Source organism: Equus przewalskii, unplaced genomic scaffold, assembly GCF_037783145.1.
Source record: "Equus przewalskii isolate Varuska unplaced genomic scaffold, EquPr2 ChrUn-6, whole genome shotgun sequence".
NCBI classification, from domain to species: domain Eukaryota; kingdom Metazoa; phylum Chordata; class Mammalia; order Perissodactyla; family Equidae; genus Equus; species Equus przewalskii.
The window spans coordinates 2,594,933-2,617,015 of record NW_027228754.1 but is presented as its reverse complement, the minus strand read 5'-3'; the positions used below and the strand labels follow the sequence as shown (position 1 = coordinate 2,617,015).

The 22,083-nt window shown below is 36.9% G+C and overlaps 1 protein-coding gene across 1 annotated transcript in view; it reads left to right on the top strand.

The window, feature by feature from the left end:
* Positions 1 to 22,083, top strand: part of LOC103553935 (gamma-interferon-inducible protein 16-like) — a 66,335-nt gene that overhangs the window by 32,468 nt on the left and 11,784 nt on the right. Inside the window, exons 10-14 of the mRNA XM_070608237.1 lie at positions 17,378 to 17,661; positions 18,579 to 18,715; positions 19,348 to 19,512; positions 21,008 to 21,175; positions 21,591 to 21,668. Coding sequence (XP_070464338.1) covers positions 17,378 to 17,661; positions 18,579 to 18,715; positions 19,348 to 19,512; positions 21,008 to 21,175; positions 21,591 to 21,668 — 832 coding nt within the window. The remainder of the gene's footprint in view (positions 1 to 17,377; positions 17,662 to 18,578; positions 18,716 to 19,347; positions 19,513 to 21,007; positions 21,176 to 21,590; positions 21,669 to 22,083) is intronic.

The window sequence follows — 22,083 nt, the reverse complement described above, 5'->3', positions numbered from 1 at the left end:
AGCCCTATAAAATTTGGATTTGTTGTTAACTACCTATTTTATCATGAAAACCTGCAAGAGTTCCTGTTACCAATTAGGAACTCAATGGACATTTACTGAATGGATAAATTGATGGATGGGTGGGTGGCATGCCAGCTCCTCACCAATGCCACCATAAAGCAGCTGTATAATCTGGCTTGAGTCCCCCAGGCTAATGGCAAAGTTATATTTCATCACAAAAAGCTAACTTCCAGTCCTCATTTTAGAAGGACCATGTATCAAGATTAAATTATTTGAGGCACTCGCAGGCAGAAGAGTGGGTGAGAAATTATCAGATGATGTTTCTGATAGAAATGAGAAGTTCTGGGCTAAAGTAACATGGCAATCATTTTGAGTTTACTAGAATGAAGAATGATTTAATGATTAAAGCTGTTTAAGAGTAGAATGAACTATCTTACGAGGTAATGGGTTCTCCGTCACTATCTTTCAAAGAACACAAACAAAGTGATTGACTCAATCAGGGATATTAGAGAGATTTCTACTTTAGGAAGAAGTAAAACTAACCTTCCAATGGTCAGTTAGTTCCATGAAACAGGTGTTTCAGTGAGGTATGCGGATAAAGACTTCCCTCTGATGACAGTGTAGAGAGGAAACAGACTCAAGAGAGGCCAAGGGAATCACATATCATTCTATCATGTCATATCAGGCATTTTTCATCTTACGCTTAGCAGTACCAAGGAAATACTCGTGGAAGAGCAGACCTGCCCACCAATAGCTCTCATTTTCCTTAATATGCACATGCAGATTTTTAAGTCATTATTTCATTTATCATTTTCAGTCTTCTATTTTAATGTTACAGGACTTTTATACACATTGGGCACCTTCTCTCTCAGCTTCATTTTTCAAGTTTTAAGTGTGCTCATACTTTTTCTCTCTCTTTCTGTAAAAGCCTATCCCATCTACTGATTATTGACTCTGTCTAAATTCAAGATTTCTCCAGATCTCTACCATACAGGAGGTGAGGTTGTGAGAACCTCAGAAAAGCACTCTGTGTGCAGTCATGCAATTGTTATGCAGAAGAACTTTCAGCATGCAATTTTCAACAAAGAAAGAAAGAGAAAACCTACAGGAAACAAAGCAAGAACTAGCTTCCTACCATAATAGTCTAAGGCAGCATGAAGCATAGATAAATTTGTCCATTCAAAGTAAGCCTAAGAATGACCTAGCATGGAATTTTAGAGCTACTATAAAGGAACTTGACTGACTTGTACAGGGCTGAGTTACTTCTTGCAATTACATGTAATTACTGCCACCTTGAGGCCAACTCTAAGAGCTTTCTAACTTCAGAGATGAGAAAAATAAAATGCAAGACACAATCAGTCCCTTCTCTAAAGCACCTTAGATACTACATAACGGTTTATATCTGGACAGCATTATGTGCTTATGTCATCATTAACATTGTCTCATTTAGCTCATGGAAATCATGTGGGAGAAACCATGTTATTCTTATCATAAACACAGACACACACACGATAATATACAAAAGCTGCCATAATTTTTGGTCTAATTTAGAGTTGAACTCAGACTTTTAAAATTGTTGCATTTATCATTGACTAGAGAAAAAAGGAGAGACCATGATAGTGTGCATCTATTCCACTAACTTTTTGCTGTGTTGCATGTCAATAATTCCTTTTTTTTCTTTATCTTCTAACTCTCATAAGGTGATATGATAAACACTTTAAGAATACAGGAACACTTATTTGGGTGCATAGAAGCTTCTTCTCTTAGGCCAAAGATTCTTTACCAAACCTAAAACTAAAAGGAAACGGAATTCTTGATTCAAACACCACCTCTCATCACTTTTAAATTATTTCCCTCTTTTCAATATGTCAACATCCAAAACCAAAACAAAAATAGTAAAAAATCAAAGTTCCAATCCATTTTCTTCTTAGTACTTAGAAGATATAGGTAAATTATAGATTTCAGTAATTTATGGTAAGAATCCCCAAAAGTAGATATTTAGGATGGTTTGGAAGTTCACTATTTGCAATGGTAGAGAATCTCATCTCCAATTTTAGTATAAAGTAATATCAGACAAAGTCTTGAGAGCAAAAAGAGGAAGCCCTGGAATGAAGCAGAGTAAAGACATTCTTGTTCTCACAAGGATCATCAGAGAAGGCTTTCTGGAGAATGGTCTGTCTTAGATGAAACGATCCAATAGAGGATGGAAATAGCAGAGATAGAGGCATAGAAGTGGGAAAGTATGTCTTTTCCATTACAGAGAAAGTCAGAGAACAGTAGCTTGGGTGAACCAGAAATTTCACTTGTTCATACACTTTCCCTGTGCTGTACTATGAAGATGAGATTAATGGCGCCAGTTCCAGGCATGAACATAGGACAGAGCTGATCTACATCACCTCTGATGTTTTGGCAGCGATTCACTCCCTTCTCCTGCCCCAACAGTGAGTCTTATCTTTATCACACTCAGAGTGGAGAGACCATCCATAGAGCTACAGATGCCTTTTCCACCACCAGAATTGTTTGGATTTTATGGTATTATTTGGGGACAAAACAAAAAGTAAAAGAAGAGAAAGCTGACACACAGACTGCAAATGCCAGAGAGAACTAGGTGGGAGAAGCATTCAAGTTTGAGAAGAAAGAATGCCGCTATATAATTTAACTGAATTCTTCCTTGGTGCTAGTGCCCCAACTTCTCCTCATCCCAACATGTCTATAGAAACCAATTTCCCTATAACCCTATTATATAGCAATGTAATCACCTTCTATAGATGAATAAGAAGAACACTCTCTGTGAAATACAGAATAATGTAGAAAAGATACTGGGAGAGGGGAAGGAATTTGGTACAATATCCAGGAAGTAACAAGCACTGACTCTTCTGTTTTCAGCTAGAAATAACAGACCAGAGGTCGAAGACTACATCTGATATTCAGTTTCATAGAGGTGGGAGTTGGACAAAATTATTTTTCCAAAGAGGAAAAAATTTCTGTTCAGGCTTTGGGAAAACTATGTTCCTGTGGTTTTACATAAAGTCCAGCTAAAGCATGAGGGATGAGAATGCAAACAATGTACTACTATTTGAAATGGGGAACTTTGTTAAGAGATAGGAAATGATAGTCATATAGGCTTCAAAAGAATATGAAACTTCTGCTAAATCATGAAAGATTTGTAGAAATGAGCAGCGAAGGGAAGTCCTTTTGCTTAGTGGTCAAGAGCAAGGGCTTTGGAGTGAGAGCTGGTTTGAATCTGGCTCCATGATTCACCAGTTGCACATCATTGGGGAAATAGCTTAAATAGTCTTCTTTAAAATGGAGAAAATCTCTACTTCATAGGTTGATTTGAAAGTTAGGTGAGATGGTACATACACATCACTTGTCACAGTCCTGGTAGGTCAGGAGAAATCAATAGGCAGTAGATAATATTGTTCTTAGCAAGGTAAAGAAATTTGGAATACTTATAGGTAGAGGAAATGTCACATGCAAATACTCAAAAGTGTAAGATGACATAAATAGTTCTGTACAACTGAAAGTTTGGTTTATGTGAAAGGTATGGGGAAATTGGCTGGAGAGGTAAAAAGAGGTTTGAGAGTAAGCTGCCTTTATAAGAAACAGAGAAATCGAATCTTCAATGTAAAAGCTAAGTTAATAATTGAGAGATCTTATGTAGAAGAATGCTTGAATGTTTTTACATTTTAGTAAAAGAATATTCTGGCAATTATCCTGAGGAATGCATCAGAGTGAGGCCATGTTTGGAGGTAGGGAGATAAACTGGAAGCAGCAGTGTGCTGGAGCCTACTCATCCTATGGTAATAAATAAGTAGTGTTAAATATTCAAGAATATTGCACACTGGTGGTTAAACATTGGGAATCATAAAATCAACCTAGGTAGTCATATTTATACCATGAAAGTTGGCAAATGCTCCTAAAATTAAAGAGTTAGTCTACTAGCACAGCAGGAAATTTCAGAGATCTAGATAAGAAGAACAAAGAGAAGACTTGGAATGGTATTTAAAAAAAAAGATTTTTAAAAGTAGATCTTCAAATGTTTGTGACAAATTAAATAATAGTGGTGAGAAAGATGAGAAATTGAAAGAATATTCCCAGATTGCTAACATAGGCAACTAGATAAATGTTGTTAGCATCCACTAAGGCTGAGAATGCAGGAAGATAACATGTTTCAGGAAATAAAAATGTGTGAACCAAAGTTGCGATAATACAGTGAGAATGAGTTGAGTTGAACAGAGAATCAAAGGAAAACTAGAAATGATATATAACAAGCATCAAAAAGAAAGTGTTTAATGATGAGGAGGTATATCAGGGTTCATACCCAACTCAAATGAAGAAGGGGGTACCTGAGTCTGGAATAATTGCATCTTAGAACAAAAGACAACTGTCTTTATTAAAATACACATCCTTGCACCTGTGATAAAGATGTGGTAGATCTTCATGGCATCACACTCTCATTCTCATGCACATAGGAACACACACATGACACACACACACACACACACACACACACACACACAGGTCCTCCATGGGATTCTGGATAACTCTAATCAAAGGTAAGATTTCAATGCAAATAATTCACATAGAAATATTTAAATAAGTCAGGCAGATTGGTCACTTCAACTGATGGAAGGAGAGGATGGAAATCCAGACCATGCTAAAATCACCAAGCTCTGTGCCCTGGGGAAAGGGTACATTTGTTCAGAGACTATCGATTTATAGCATATTATTGATGTATTGGAAAAGAAAAAAGATCTAAAATTAATAATCTAAGCTTTTACCTTAGGTAACTACAGAAAAGAAAAGAAAAATAAATCCAGAAGAAAGGAAATAAAAATTAGAGTGGAAATCAATAAAATTGAAAACATGAAATCAAAGAATCAAAAGCTGGTTCTTTGAAAAAATCAAACAAACTGACAAATCCCTAGCCAGGTTAACCAAGAAAAGAAGGAGAGAAGACGCAAACTATTAAAACCATAAATGATAAAGGGGCCAAAGTTCTGACCTCAGCAACATTAAAAAGATAACAGAATATTATGAAAAACTCAATGTCCACAAATTTGACAACCTAGGTGAAAAGGACCAATCGATTAAGACATAATCTACCGAAATGCACACAAGAAGAAATAGGTGATCTGAATAGACTTATTTTGCTTAAAAAGATGAATAATTAATAACCTTCCAAAACAGAAAGCACCAAGTCTATATTGTTTCAATGGAGAATTCTACCATACACTTAAGGAAGAAATTATACCAATTCTTTACAGTCTCTTTGAGAAAACTGAAGCAGAAGGAATACTTTCTAACTCAATATGCTAAACATTACCTTAATATCAAAAGCAGACAAAGAGATTACAAGAAAGGAAAACTGAAGACCAATGTCTCTCGCATACGTACATGCAAAAGTCCTCAACAAAATTTAACAGATCAATGTAACAATGTATGAAAATAATTATAGACCATGACCAAGTAGGATTTATTCTAGGTATGCAAAGCTGGTTCAACATTCACAAATCAACTAATGTATAAGTTTGCGTGCTCAGCTTCAGTGGTTGGGGGTTCGTGGGTTCTGATCCCAGGAGTGGACCTACACACCACTCATCAAGCCATACTGAGGCGGTGTTCCACATACAATTAGAGACAGATTGGCAGAGATGTTAGCTCAGAGGCAACCACTGTTAGCTCAGGGCCAATCTTCATCATGAAGAAAGAAAATCAACTAACGCAATCCATCACACCAACAGGCTAAAGAAGAAAAATCATGTTATAATATCAATAGAGGCAGAAGCATTTGAAAAATACAACAGCCATTCATGATAAAAATTCTCGGCAAGCTAGGAATAGAGGAGACCTTCTTCGACTTGATAAACAACATCTACAAACAACTTACCGTTAATGTCGTAATTAATGGTGAGAAACCAGATGATTTCTTGCTAAGATTAGGAACAAGGCAGGATATCCCCTTTCATCATTCCTATTCAACACTGGCAAGGATGTGGAGCAACAAGAACTCTCGTTCATTGCTGGTGGGAATGTAAAAGGGTACAGCCACTTTAGAAGACAGTTTGGCAGGTTCTTATGAAACGTACTCCTACTATATGATCTAGAAATTACAGTTCGTGGCATTTACCCAAATGAGTTGAAAACTTATGTCTGCACAAAAACTTGCATACAAATGTTTATAGTAGATTTATAAATAATTGCCCAAACTTGGAAGCAATCAAGATGTCCTTCAATAAGTGAGGGATAAACAAACTGGTGCATCCAGACGATAGAATAGTATTCAGCATTAAAAATAAATAAGGTATGAAGCCATGAAAATGCATGAAGGAAACTCAAATACAAATTGCTAAGAGAGAGCAGCCAATCTGAAAAGGTAACATAATGTATAATTCCAACTATATGACACTCTGGAAAAAGCAAAACTATTGGAGACAGAAAAAGGTCAGTAGTTGCAAATCAGGGGGAAGGAGACGGGGAGGATGAGTGGAGCATGGGGGATTTTTAGGGCAGTGAAAATATTCTATAAGGTACTGTAATGATGACTCCAAGTGTAAATATATATATATATATATATATATATATACGTACATGTGTATATAGTCATGTGCTGCATAACAATGTTTTGGTTAACAATGGACCACATATATGATGATGGTCCCATAAGATTGATACCATCTACCCTAGCTGTGTAGTAGACTATACCACCTAGGTTTGCATGAGTACCCTAAATGATGTTTAGACAATGCTAAATTGCCTAACGACACATATCTTCAAAGTAATCTCCATTATTAAGCAACGCATGACTGTACAGATACACACACACAAACACACACATATCAACTTCTGCCTCGTGTATTTTGATGTTCTGTTAGGTGCACACACATTAGGATTGTTATGTCTTCATGAAGAATTGACCCCTTTATCACTTTCCTTAACCTTGATAATTTTCCTCGTTCTGAAGTCCACTTCATTTGAAAATAATAGCTACTCCAGTTTTTTTTTTGTTTTTATTAGTGTTAGCAGTGTATATCGATCTTTATTCCTTTACTTTTAACCTATCTGAGCCTTTATGTTTAAAATGGATTCCTTGTAGAAAATATAGAATTGGGTGTTGCTGTTTTTACCCAACTCATTTAATTGATATGTTTACACCATTCACATTTAAAGTAATTATAGCTAATGTTAGATTGATAACCACCATGTTTTTAATTCTTTTCTGTTTGTTGCATTTGTTCTTTGTCCCACTTTTTGCTGCCTTCTCTGATTTTAACTGACTAGTCTATGACTTCATTTTTTCTCCTTTCTTAGCATATCAATTATTCTTCTTTTAAAAATTTTAGTAGTTTTTTGAGAGTTTCTAAAATACATTTTTAAATAGTCTGAATTTACCTTCAAATAACACTATGTTGTTTTATGAATAATGCAGATACCTTGTAACAGATGATTTCCAATTCCTCTATCTCATCCTTTATAATATTTGTGTCACTCATTGACTTATTTATATGCTATAATCACCAAATATGCTGTTACTTCTATTATTACAAGCAGTTATCTCTTAGATCAATTAAGAATAAGGAGAACAAAATATTTTATTTTGTCTTCACTTATTCCTCTCTCACGGTGTTCCTTCCTTCAAGTAGATCTGAATTGCTGAACCACACCATCTTTGTTCTCTCTGGAAAACTTTTAACATTTTTTCTGGGCAGGTCTGGTCACAATGAATTCCCTCAGTTGTTGTTTGGCTAAGAATGTCTTTACTCCTTCTTCACTTTTGAAAGATAATGTTGCTGAATGCAGAATTCTAGACTGAGTGTTCTTTTCTTCCACATTTTAAATGTTTTACTCCAAACTCTTCTTGCTCTCAACATTTCTAACAGGTCCACAGTATTCTTCTCTTTGTTCCTCTATAGGTACAGTGTTTTATTTTCCTCTGGCTTCTTTTGAAATTTTTCTTTGTCTTTTGTTTTCTAGAATTTGAATATGATATGCCTAGATATAAATATTTTTAGTATTTATCATGCCTAATGTTATTTGAGCCTCATGTATCTGTGATTTTGTGTCTGTCATTAATTTTGGAAAATTCTTGCCTATTATTCATTCAAATATTTTTTTCTGCTCCAGTATCTCTTTCGTTACCTTCTGGCCTTGCAATTATGCATATGCTACATCTTATGATATCATGGTACAGATATAGGATATTTTGTTTTTTAGTTCATTTTTCACTTTGCATTTCAATTTAGGAAGTTCCAATTGACCCAACTTCAAGCTGTCTGATTCCTTCATTAGTCGTATCCTGCCTACTGAATACTCATCTTTTCTTTTCAGCATTTTTTATTTGTTGAATTTCCCTTTGATTCTTTCTTAGAGTTTCCATCTCTCTGCTTACTTTATCCATTTCTGCTCGATGCTGTTTACTTTTTCTGTTCAAGTACTGCTGTGGACTGGATTATGTCCTCTCAAAATTCATATGTTGAAGCCCTAACAGGAAGTCTTTAGAATGTGCCTGTATTTGCTGACAGAGCCTTTAAGAGATGATTAAGATTAAATGAGGTCACATAGGTAGGCCCTAATCCAATCTGACTGATTTCCTTATAGGTAGAGGAAATTTGGACACACAGAGAAAGACATCAGGAGTTATTATGCACAGAGGAATGACTGTGTGAAGAGGTAGCAAGAAGGTGGCCATATGCAAGCCAAGGAGAGAGGCTCAGTAGAATGCACACTGGCCGACACCTTGATCTTGAACATCAAGCCTTCAGAAGCGGGAGAAAATAAGTGTCTGTTATTTAAATCACCCAGTGTGTGGAATTTTGTAATGGCTTCCCTAGCAAGCTGATACCAGCCCTTAGCATATTAATCATAGTTATTTTAGATATCCTGTCTGATAATTTCCATATCTGTGTCATATATGAGTCTGGTTATGATGTTTATTTTATCTCTTTAGATTCTGTTTTTCCTCATCTTTTGACATACTTCGTACTTTTTTGTTAAAAGCTGGACTTGCTTTATGAGGCAATAGGAACTGAAGTAAATATACCTTATTAGGAGATTGTGTGCTAATGTGGCTCAGTGTTGGACTGTGTTTAATATTCACTCTAGCTATTGATGCCAGAGGCTCCAATCCCTGTGGTTTCCGCTCTGTCTCTCCTCTTGTCTTTAGGCTTCCCTGAATGCTGTTATTCAGAGACAATTTGTCCAGCAAGACTAATAGAGAAGAATAGAGACAATACAAATGATCAATATTAGGAATGTAAAAGTGTGACACCACAGACCCTACAGATAGTTAAATGATAATAAAAGAATATTATGAACAACTTTATGCCAGTAAGTTTGGTTACTTAGACCCAATAGATAAAATTCCTATAATCACAACTTACCAAAACTGTCTCATAAAGAAATACAATATCTGAATATGCCTATATCTATGAAAGAAATTAATTTATAACCAAAAATCTTTCTACAATAAAAGCTCTGGGAATAGATACTTGATGAATTCTTTCAAACATCTAAGGAGGATATATTAACACTCAAGCACACTCTTTTAGAAATGCTAATATTATTCTCATACTAAAGTCATATAAAGATCACACAAAAATCAAAATAAAAGTCAGTGCGTCTCATGAAAATAAATGTAAAAACACTTTTAAAATATTTAAAAATTAAACTTATTAATATATAATAAGTGAAAATAGATCATGAAACATTGTGTTTTATCCCAGGGTACAAGATTGGTTCCACATTTAAAACTTAATCACCTTTTCCATTTCCTTTGAAAGAGAAATTAGTTTCCCCAAGAAAGCATATTATTCAAGTAGCTGATGATTCCATGAACTCATAAGTCAATTTGGCCAGCCAGTTGCTGGTAGCTTTTATTCTGGCCATTAGGAATACGTAGTTAGACAAGGATTTTACCACTCTCCCTGTATTAGTCTGCTCAGGCCGCCATAACAAAATACCACAAACTGAATGGCTTAATCACAGAAATTTATTTTCTCACAGTTTTGGAGGCTGCAAGTTGAAGATCAAAGAGTCAGAAGGTTTGCTTTTTCCTGAGGTCTCTATACTTGGCTTGTAGACAACCATCTTCTTGCTGTGCCCTCATGTGGTCTTCATCTGTGTGTGCACATCCTTAGTATCTCTTTGTGTACCAAAATTTCCTCTTTTTAAAAGGACACCAGTCACATCGGTTTAATGCCCCCCCATGACCTCATTTTAACTTAATTACCTCCTTAAAGACCCCATCTCTGAATATATACCCTATACCTCTGAATATTGAGGGTTAGGGCTTCAATATATGAATTTTGAGGAACACAATTCCCTTTCCATTTCTTCCTCTGAGACCACAAACTTCATCATTAAGACTTTATGCATACATCTATTAGGGACTTGAATAGGCCTGACTGTTTTCTTGGTGTGATTGTTCTTTTACTTACTCTTGCTTTTCTCCTTAGATGCTCTCTGCTATCGCCAAGAGTGTTGGTTTAGCATACAGCTGACTAACTATTTTTCTGTAAAGAGCCATATAGTAAAATCTTTAGACTCTTCGGCCAGACGGACTCTCCTGAAGCTAGTCAGCTCTACAGTTGCATCATGAAGGCAGATGTAGACAATGCATAAATGAATAAGTATACTTGTGTTCCAATAAAACTTTTTACAAAAGCAGATGGTGTGTTAGTTTTGGCCCACAGGCTATGATTTGCTGACATCTTGATTAGGACGTCTATTTAGTGGGGATTTTCTTGAGGATTTTGAACAACCATGTGAATTAATACTTCAGATGGTAAAAGGTCGCGCAACTTTATCCAGACATTTTCTCCTGTATCCAGAGTTCTTGTGTGTTCTACTAGTGATTTTTCTGTCTAATGGCAAAAATCACCAAGTGTTTGGCCACTGCCAATATGTCGAGAAAAATGCACAATTCTTAGCATTCCTGTGCCTCGTTTATTAAAATCTCAACTGTACCGTATGAATTATGGAGCATGGTTCTGAATTGTCTTTTTTGATGACAGGAATCTGTGTTGCATGTTGGAGACCCAATTGAGGACATTGATCCACATGAATTGACTACAAGAAAGGGGACAGAAAAATGTCCTGAATTATGGTCATTTCTCTCATGTGTCCTCTACCCTGTGATCTCTAGAATGGGGTTCTCTCTGACTTTCCTAATTATCCTCTTTATCCATTACCTTAAGACCAGCTCCAAGCATCCACATAAACAACAACCTAGAGCCTGTAAAAGAAAAGAATGGGCACCCAAAGGTGTTTGTGGTCATCACTCCAGATGCTCCTTGCTTTTTCCTGACTTATTCCTGCTTTGGTGGAATTTTTCAAACAGTTGCAAATCCAGACTGCGGTTATGCCCTCTGTGAGTCTAGTTTGGAGGAAATATTTAGCTCTCTTCTCTTTAGATGACCTCAGATAACCTACTGAAATTAGCTATTTTGGGGGGACCCTTTTCCACTCATGGCTTCACCCTACTTGCAGATCAGTTGACAGGTTACGACTATATTTTCTGCTGGCAGATGTCATTTATTTGACATCTCAGGGCTTATGGTACTCTGGAGTGCCAACACTGTCCTTCACAGAAAAAACACTGCAGAAGAAAAGGTTTGTCAGGCCCTTCTCATTCCAGAGGTTCAGTGTTCTTTCAGAATTTGCAAGCCTTCAATGCTGTTATGATATGCAAAAACTACTCACGTGTGTTTATCCATGATTAATGCGAGATGTTGAGTAATAATGAATTTAATCAGTGAGAAAAAGTAGCCTAGTCATAGTCAAGAGGATAACTAAAGCCAAATTCCCTTTTATCTATTTGAGGAAGGATTTACTAACTTCTAATGGCTTTGTACTTCTGTTAAGCTCCAGGTGTGTCAATAATTAACAGGAGATTGCTTCAGATACTATTTTTTTTTTTGTAAAGATTGGCACATGAGCCAGCAACTGTTGCCGATCTTGGCTTTTTTTCTGCTTTTTCTCCCCAAATTCTCCCAGTACATAGTTGTATATTTTAGTTTGGGGTCCTTCTTAGTTGTGGAATGTGGGACGCCACTCAACATGGCCTGATGAGCGGTGCCATGTCTGCGCCCAGGATTGAACCAGCAAAACCCTGGGCCGCCAAAGCATAGTGAGTGAACTTAACCACTCGGCCACAAGGCCAGGACCCTCAGATACTACTTAAACCAATATCGATTTTATAGTAGACTCACCTCCATCCAAGAGGTTCATTCAGTCAAGTACTAGTAGAGATAGATGCCTCTTCTAAGATCTCCTCCTGCCACTTCCACTCTAAGAAAAGGAAAGGACTCACTTTAATTCTCCTTTATTTGAGCATAATATAAGGGATATAAGTCCAATGTCCCACATGTAAGTCTACTGGATAAGAAAGTTCTAATGTTGGAACTCCTTTCTTCTTTTTTTTTTTTTTTGAGGAAGATTAGCCCTGAGCTAACAGATGTCAATCCTCCTCTTTTTGCTGAGGAAGACTGGCCCTGAGATAACATCCATGCCCATCTTCCTATACTTTACATGTGGGACACCTACTAAAGCATGGTGTGCCAAGCGGTGCCATGTCCGCACTTGGGATCCAAATGGGCGAACCCTGGGCTGCCAAAGCGGAACGTGTGCACTTAACCACTGTGCCACCAGGCCGGCCCCAGAACTCCTTTCTTCTAACAACAACAACAAAAATTTAAGTATAACTTTGCTATAATTTTTCATTTTGATTAAGATATTGTCAGGACAGGGGAAAATCCCCTTTCCACCTTTCTTGTGTTCTTATAATAAAATTGACATGAGACCAGATTAACAGGAGGAAAAAACCACTTTAATACATACATATTGGAGATCATAGAGAAATGATGATTGGAGAGTAAACAAAGCAGGCAGTATAGATCTTTTAGACAAGAAACAATAAATTTGTGAAGAAAATGAGAGGAGGAAGAAACGTATGTATAGTGAGAAATTTGGGCAGAGTTTAGGCTTGAGGTAGTACATTTGCAAGGTTCGTTTCTGCAGGCTTCTCAGCCCTGACTTCCCCAGCTCTAGTGATACAGATGCAGGAAGAGTACCTTTCACAGGCAAGATTTATTTCCTGCTTTCAGGGAAGACAGAGACAGGAGGGTCAGAATGTCCTTTTTGCTTCTCAAGTAACTTTAATTCAAAATAATCAAAATGTTATTGTGGGATATTTGGAGGTGGCTTGTCTTGGGCCCCAACAATGTTTACAGGAAGGAAACTGGTCGTTTTCTCTGACTAATGAAATCGAAAGCTAAGAATATTGGTGGGAGGAGTCTCAAAATTCTTTTAAACCTTTTGTCTCTCAGGGATAGCAAAGTATGAGGTAGCCAGCACTAGTCAAGTTTTCAGGTGACTCTAACCACTGCCATTTTTTCCTGTTACCTTTCAAAATACTTCTTTTTCTTCTGCCCTTCAGGAGATTATAACAACCTACAGTTCAGTCTCTGAGAGTTTACTGATTTATCTTCCTACTCAAACAAAATAAGAAGTGATTTCTGTATCTCTGAAGAAGACCTCAAGATCTGGACTACTCTGGAAGAAACTCCCAGTGAGGTGAGACCTGTGGGGATTTCTGTAGAGAGCTATGGGTACCTGGCTGGTAACCAAAAATGACAAAGTGAGCTTAAGTTATACAGAATTTGGGGGTCAAGGGCTGGTTTCAACTATCTTTAGAAAAGTGAAAACAGCAGTAGCTTGATTCTAATTTTACTAACTAGGCAAGTAATAGACATTTTTATTCCACCACAACTGAGGGATGTGCATTTTGACTATAGAAGATGTTAAAATGTATTCCCCAGGCGTCTATTGGCATGAGTTATATTTAGAGAAAGGGTTTATGTTTTTACCCCTGGAAGGTACACAGGAAACTTGGTGGCTGTGGTGGGAACCTGGGTAAAATTTAAGATAAGGGCATGACAAAAATATCAGAAAAATACTATTAAGTAAAAAATACATCTGGATATAAACTTGTATTGTATGGTGTTATCTTAATTTTATACACACACTATACAGAGCAGAAAAAATTTCAGTTCCACAAACAGAGTTAAACAAAAACATGGCTTCTTTTCCTCTCTCTAAGATAGTTTAATTTTTATTTTATACTCCATTCTATACCAGCTGTCAGAGTTGTTATTTAAGTTTCTTTTAGGATTATTTTCTGCCTTCCTGAAAATTACTGATTTTTTTTTTCTGGTGGCAAGGTGTAAGGGAGAGGAAGGGAGCGTCAATTACAAATAAATTTCTGTTGTACCTACTTTTGGAATTGTTTAAACACTTTCTGTGTGGCCTGGTACAATCATATTTCATATGTGCTTGACTAGAACATGAAATGTTTAATGTATGTTAGATAAACCTTGTGCATTAAGCTTATTAATTGTGTTGGTTAAATTTCCTAAATCTTTCCTGATTTTTTTTTTACCTTGTTCATTTAGTAATTGAGAGATATACTGAAATCTCCTACCATAAATGTGGGGTTTTCCTTGTAGCTCAAATTTATATATATATATAAGGAGACTATAGCAGTGCCATAAATTGAAATGAAGATAGCAGAAACAAGACAAAACATGTTAATTATCAGTTAATAATATGCCCATATACTTATCTATATACACACATACATAATTTCTATTTTATATATGTGTTTATATATAGTTGCATAGATATATATATACCTGTGTGTATGAAGAGAAATATACTACATACTGCTACAAGTATAATTTTGTATTATAAGATATAAGTTATGCTATAAAATTTATAGCATCATGAAGGACTATCAAGTAATAAAAATAATATATATTTACTATTAGTAGGTAAATACACATTTGAAATGGTTTTATGTCCCTAAGAGTTAAACCTATTGTGTTGTGCTCTATACTTTTTGTCGTCATGTCTGCTTAAAGCTGCCCTAATATAAATAAAATGGTTTCCTTTTACCTACTCTTTGCATGATAAAATATTTTTCTTCTGTATTTCCACCTTTAAGTGATCTTTTGTTAACAATATATTGGCAGATTTCTTAAATCCAATTTGGCTAAATTTGTTGCTTGACTGATTAGGTCTTTTAGGTATATGCTGAAGATTAATGTGTTTTGTCTTGTTTCTGCGATCTTCATTTCAATTTATGACACTTCTATATTCTTTCCTGTATTTATTTTTACTTATATCTCTATCTTACCCTTTAAGACAAACACATTCATAAACTATCAGCTTCCTTTTCCTCCCTCCCTCCACCATGTTGATGTACTTCCTGGTTCTCTTCTCTTCCATCAGGGCTTTATTTGTTTTTAAGACATATGCTCACCTAATCAAGTTAGGTTTTCACTCTTACCTTTGGCTTGCAGTATTTCTTGACTTTGTGTTATTTTCTTGTTAAATATTACTTCCAATAGGTGTTTCTGTGTGGGTGTTTGACTTGTAGAACTACCGAGGCCTTGAATATCAGAGAATGTTTTTTGAGGCCCTCATATTTAAATAGCATTTTGGCTAGGATAAAAATTCTATTTTCAAAATTATTTTTTTCCTTCAACATACGTTGACAGTACCTCTTCTGATACCCCGTCAGTTAGATATGTTTGGAAATTCAGAATCTGGGGGCTTCAGAGAGGCTATTTAATATGCCTACTTAAAATACTATATTACTAGAAGCCTTGGTAAGATCTGGATCATTACTCTAAAATCAAATGTACTATTATTTCAGCAACAAAACATATGAATGTTCACATTTAAGTGGAATGAATAAAGATTATGCATAGCTCCTTGTCACCTCACACCTGGTTTTATTTAGCGAGTAAATTGTGTAGCCATACAAAAAAAATCACAAAAATTTTATTTAAAAAATTTTGAAATAGATGTGGAATTTTGGAGTAGTACTATATAAAAATTGTTTTTTATATATATTACAATTGTTTTATTTTATAAAAATCTTTTGTCCTGCTTAGGCAGTTTTGCTGTTGAGAATTAGTTTCAATTTGATCCTTGAATCTTTATAAGTGATCTGCTCTTTATTTCTGGAAGCTTTCAGAGTTTTCACTTCGTATTTAATATTCTTCAGTCTCAGTATAATGTGTCCTTGTGTGGATTCATCCTTCACTGTATGGGCCTGACCAACCTTAGGACACTCACGTTCTCTCAAGAAGGAACAATTCACAGCCCCAGGAATTTGAACATCCCAATTATACGAAAAGTAATCAAACTCATGGTCCCTAAACTAAAAGAATTCATGAATTTAAACAGAAAATTTGGACCCATAATATGCACTGAGTGCCATGAAGGAAGTGTGGAAAGTGCTAAGAGGCCCAGAGGAGTGAGACTCAGTCCAAAATGGGGACTGAGCTTTCAGAAGACAAAGCCTCAGCTGAGCATTGAAGGCTGAAAGGAGGTAGTCAGAGGAAGAAAGCTGGGAAGGGCTTTCTAGGCAGCAAGAAGGGAATTAGCGAAGTCATGAAACATGAAAAGGCAGGTGTGCTGTATATTTCTTGGGCATAAGAGATAAGAAATACAAAAGTAGCAGAAGTAAAAAAGGTGCCAGGTTACTCAAGGCCTCCCAAGCCAGGCTAAGGAGCCAGACATTTTTCAAAAGGAAAATGGGGAATTATTGAAGGATTTTAAGTGAGATAGAATTGTGGCCCTATAGAGAGATATCTGGCTCTATGAAAAGAATTGATTAAAAAAAAATTAAGCCTGGAGGGAGAAAATCAAGCAATTATAGAAATTTTCCAGTCAATAAACACTATGATCCTGCATTAGGGAGCAGGTAGAAGTCCAAGAAAGGGACAGTGGTGTGGACACTTAGGACACAGAGAACATTGTTCAAGCCCCAGAGAGAGATGACGCTAATTAGAGCTGACTAGGGAAGCACCAAGTGGACTAGGGAAGGTGCCCAGCATAGAACTATAGTGCTGTGGCAGACGGATATTCACATAAGGTGAGAGGCTGCAGCCCATTTTGCACACAGGTCACTTCAGGCATCCTGGGTGTGGAAGGTGTCAGGAACCAACAGGCAGACATTCAGGGATAGACTGTAGCCTCAAAAAGAATGGGAGGAGGGACCAGGGACTTTGACTCTACACAGTCCATAATCTGCACACTGTAACAATTGCCTACTTCCAGACCTTATTCTACCACACCACCCCCAACCCAACTCAACTATGATCATTAAAAGAGAAGAATTTCTTAGAAGTCCTCATTTAGGAGTTCTCAACCCTTTTCCACGATGATATCTGGTAATTAAGTCCCTCTTTGTCACACACACCCATGGACAACAATTTCGTATGGACCACTCCCTCACATAGACATTGATAGTCTTTTAAATTGTCTGTATAAATGTGTAACACTGTGTGTTATTTTTCTCTCATAGGTTATCCATAACTTCAGAGATGGAGAGTGAATACAAAAGAATTGTTCTGCTGAAAGGATTAGAGCCCATCAGTGAATATCATTTTAGCATTGTTAAGTCTTTATTGGCCCATGATTTAAAACTAAGTAGAAAAGCTCAAAATGAATATAATAGAATTCAGATTGCTGATTTGATGGAAGTAAAGTTCCGAGGAGCCGCCTGTGTTGATGCTCTAATAAAACTTTACAAAGACATAGCAGAACTTAAGGAACTTGCTAAAACTCTTAAAAATGAAAAGTTAAAAGGTAATGAGTTAGAACTCCTCACTCTCACTGTCTCTGAACCATCCTCAACCTTGACTAGAAAACCCTGACTTGTCATAGTTGACACATCCCTTTCCCAATTTAAGACTCAGTAGCCATGACAATGTTAGTACTGCAGAGGCCAAGTGGACAACTTAGGGCGTCCCCTTTCCTACAAACAGGTCTGATGTATTTTAGAGGGTATATTTTAGAGATGAAGGTAAAGAAAAAAAGCAGAAAGAGTTTATAAGAAAGGCTGAGGCTTTCAGTACATTAGAAAAGTTAGAAAATGCCAAAATTTAAAATATGTGAGTTTTGAAGATATTTATATCAATTAATATGCATGCTCTGTTACAATATTTACTACACCATTATTATATTCTCTACTAACAAATATGAGGCAGTACTTAAATAATAACCTCAGAGATCTAAAGAAATTGTCTCTTATAAAATCACTGGATTATAAAAACGTATTTTAAAAAGTCCAAGTTCAGTATCATCTATTTGTCACAACACTAATTAGATCATTTTTACTTTGTCTGGTTTCAGTAATTCAAACAGATCTTTAACAGAAGATGACTGAGCACCAGCAGCATGCAAACTTTAGATTTTAAAAGGGAAAGCATAGGATAAGTGGTTGGAAAAGGGTTTGACTGAGGTGCGTAGGAGTCCAGAGCACAGGAAGTTTGTGCTCATTGCACGTGGGATGAGAAAGGAAATCACTGAGGAAGCATGAGACCGTGCTTTGTGCCTGTGTTGCTTCTGCTGGCCACTTGTTGCCCGCCTGGCTAATGCAGTAGAGGCAGACACAAACATACCTAGACCCACAAGCAGGAGCTGAGAAGAAATAGTATTGAAAGGGCTTGAGCTGTGTTAGACCAGTTTCTTTGGATTTATCATTTTCTCTTTTACTGCATTAGTTGCAAAGGGATGCAAAACAAAAGGAATAACTATAGTGAAAAAAATCAAGCAGGATAAATCCAGTACTGAGAAGTCTACATCCACCCCAAATAAAACTTTGGAACCTGAATCAATCAACGATACACCTGTGTTGAAGGTAGGATGGCTAAGATTCCACTGAAGAAGCTTCTTCTATGACTCTTCCATTTATTACCTTCCTATGAACATTTAGTTTTTAGTCATTTCTCAGCATGCAAATAGAAGAATCAGATGAAAAGGGATTCTAGGGGCAGAGTGAAAATGAAGTTCAGAGTCAGCAAATCAATAGATACTGATCACCCATTAAGTTTCAGAACTACTGTGCAATTTAATTTGTGTAATATGATTCCCTATGATGGGAATATGAAATAGTTACCTCTCTTTGAGATATGAACTAAAATGGCAATCAGATTAGCGGAAGAGCTTGCCAAAGGCTACTCAAAGAGGCTAACTTTAAATGTTTATTTTCTAAATCCAAGTTCCCTGCTCCTGCCATCACCACAGAGGTGAGTAAAGGAACGACATGTATAAAATTTTCCCCACTACTTGTATGAAGCAATCATAAATTTGCACTGCTTACCTTCTGGCCATCTCTCCAGAAGATGCACTGTATGAAGCTCCCTGAAGTTCTCAAAGACATAAATTTTAGTATATTAGAACCTAGTAATAAAAAGTTGGTGTGTTCAGCGGTAAAGATAAGTTTCAGCTAATATTGAAAACTATTGATCAGGAAAAAACAACTACTTTCAGAAAAAGAAAAACAAAAGCATAAAAACTGAAGAATCTAAGATGCAGCTAACCCAGGAACAGAGTCAGCTTCCAGAACCTTCAAGAACAAGCACACTGTCAACTGAGAGCCATCCCCAGACTTCTCAGATGCCTCCACCAACCCCACCCAGCATTTCCTCAACCAAGGTACCATCTTCTGTTCCCAAATTTGTGCCTCCTTACAACATATAACAGAGATCATCATGACCTTGAAAGAGCTTCTCAATAATCCCCTACTATATACAATTTCTTTATATAGTAAAATCACTCCTTAATTTATCAATATCGATATTGAGATCACAATGTATTGTAAGCCCTTTACCTCCGCAAGGTATGCATTTATGAAATAATTCTTGATCTCAAGAGGGTTACTATCTTGTGTTGGTCCAGAAATAGGGGATGAGTGGTGACCAGACAATTATAGATGAATCATAGAGTATATTTATCCCCTACATTCTAGTTTTCTTTCCACTTTCTACTTACCCATACTTCTGGATTAATTATCAGCATTCTATGCTCCTTCCCAAATCAAGTGTCTTGGCACATGCTATTTCCTTATTTGGAATTCATTATTCCTATCTCTTCACTGGCCTAATTATATTCAACCTTCAGGTGCTGGCCTGAATCCCTTCCTCAGGGAAGTCCTCAGTGATAGTCTCGCTCCAAAAAAAGGACCAGATATTTCATTTTTTTCCTTCACAGGACACTTTACTACTCTTTTATAGCAGTTATCACAACTGTAATAAATCTACATCTTTCTTCTCTGCTAGACAATAAGCTCAGATTATAGGTACCTTTTCCCAGGGGAAGTCAAGACAGGGGTGGGAAAGTGAGTACATATCGGTATGCATCAACTCCTATCCCAACCGGCCTTTTGTTTCATCCTGTGGCTACATGCAACACGGGACAATGAAGCCTGTATCTGAGGTGAATGGCCAAGGAAAGATTGCCCCAAGACAGCATAAAGGGTAGGCAAGATCGGAATTTAAATCGCTATTCTGTAATATAGTTTCTTACCCAAGATCCAAGCTACCTCCTCACTCAGGCTAGATCCCTACCACCATCCCAGAGATACCACTTGAAGACAGACTTCCTGTATAAAGGGACTCTCAATTTTCATTTTTGCTTTCTTGTTGCTGTTATTAGTTCCAAGAATCTGTATTTCTACCAATAATCTCTCCCAAAAGATCAGAGAGATGGGTTTCTAGGAGCCTGAAGAGCATATATCAGGAATCCTATTTGTGTATTTGTGGAAGGGAAAGTGATAGTTAATAACCATCCATAATAAGCAGCCAAAGTTGTGCTGGGATTTGCTTCCCTTATAACCTGTGAAGGTTATCTACCATAAGATAACCCTAAGAGTTGTGCATGACCAAGTAGGCCAGGTACAGCAGATGTCGAATCTGGATTCCATCCCAGACCAATGAAATTTCATCTGAGCTTTTAATATTTGCAGAGTAAAATCTATAATCCTGGTTGAGGAGGAAGAGAGTAGGTAGTACAGGTATCTGAATATGTGCTATCATCCCAGAGAAAATTGAAAAGTTGAGATCCAATATAAAAAGGAAAGAATAAGACATTGTGTTCTGTGTGATTTTGAAAATTATTATCCAGAAATAAGGAAAAAAATCTATTTCTCTAGAAAAGGAATGCCGTAACCACAAAAACTACTAACTTGAAAAAGGAAATGCTATACCCAGAACAGACTCAGCTTCTAGAAACTTCAGCAACAAGTTCATGCCCAACTGACAGCTGTCCCCGAGGTCCTCAGATGCCTCCACCAGCCCCATCGATCAGTTCCAAAACCAAGGTACCTATCCGCCTTCCTTGTACCTCCATACAACCTAAGTATAGGATCACCATAATCTTGGAAGAGCTTCCCGTTGAATCTCCCACAATATACAGTTTAATCATTTAATATAATCACTCATTCCTTTGTCAGCGTAGGTTTTGAGATCCTACTGGATTCTAACTCTGCTGCTAGTTATGAGGTATATGTTTATGAGATAATCTCCAATAGTCAGAAGATTACTTTCTTGGGTAGAGTAGGGAGAGTGGGGGGAAGTGACCAGACAAGTAGAGATGAATGGGAGTGTGTTCATCCCCTACATTCCAGTTTCCTTCCACCCTCTTCCCCTTTGCTCACTGGCCATACTACATGGTTTATTTTCAAAATGTCATGCTGCCTCCCATGTCAGATGTTTTGACACGTGCTCCTTTTTTAGCTTGGAATCATTTGTCCTGGTTCACCACTGCTGCAAGTGTCTTCAATCTGCAGCTGCAAACCTGAATCCTTTCCTCAGGCAAGTCTTCATTACTACCCTCCTTCCAGAATACAGCAGATATTCCCACTGTTTGCTTTCACTGGTCCCTTTATTTTTACCATTTAGCATTATCACAACTGTAATAAAGATACGTTTTTCTTCCTTAGTAGAAAACAACCTCAGATTATAGGTACTTTTTCCTTGGGAAAGACAACACCAAGGTGGAAAAGTGAGTACATACATGTAGGCATCAACTGCTATCCTAGCCTGCCTTCTGTTCCACCTGATATGAGCCCTGTGGTTACCTGCCTACAGGGGTACAATAACTATTTCTGCGATGAATAGGCAGGCAACTTGAGGAATAGGCAAGAGCAGCAATTAAATCACTATTCTCTAACATAGTTTGTCACTCAAGCCCCAAGCTGCCCTCTGATCCAGACTGAAGCCCCCAACA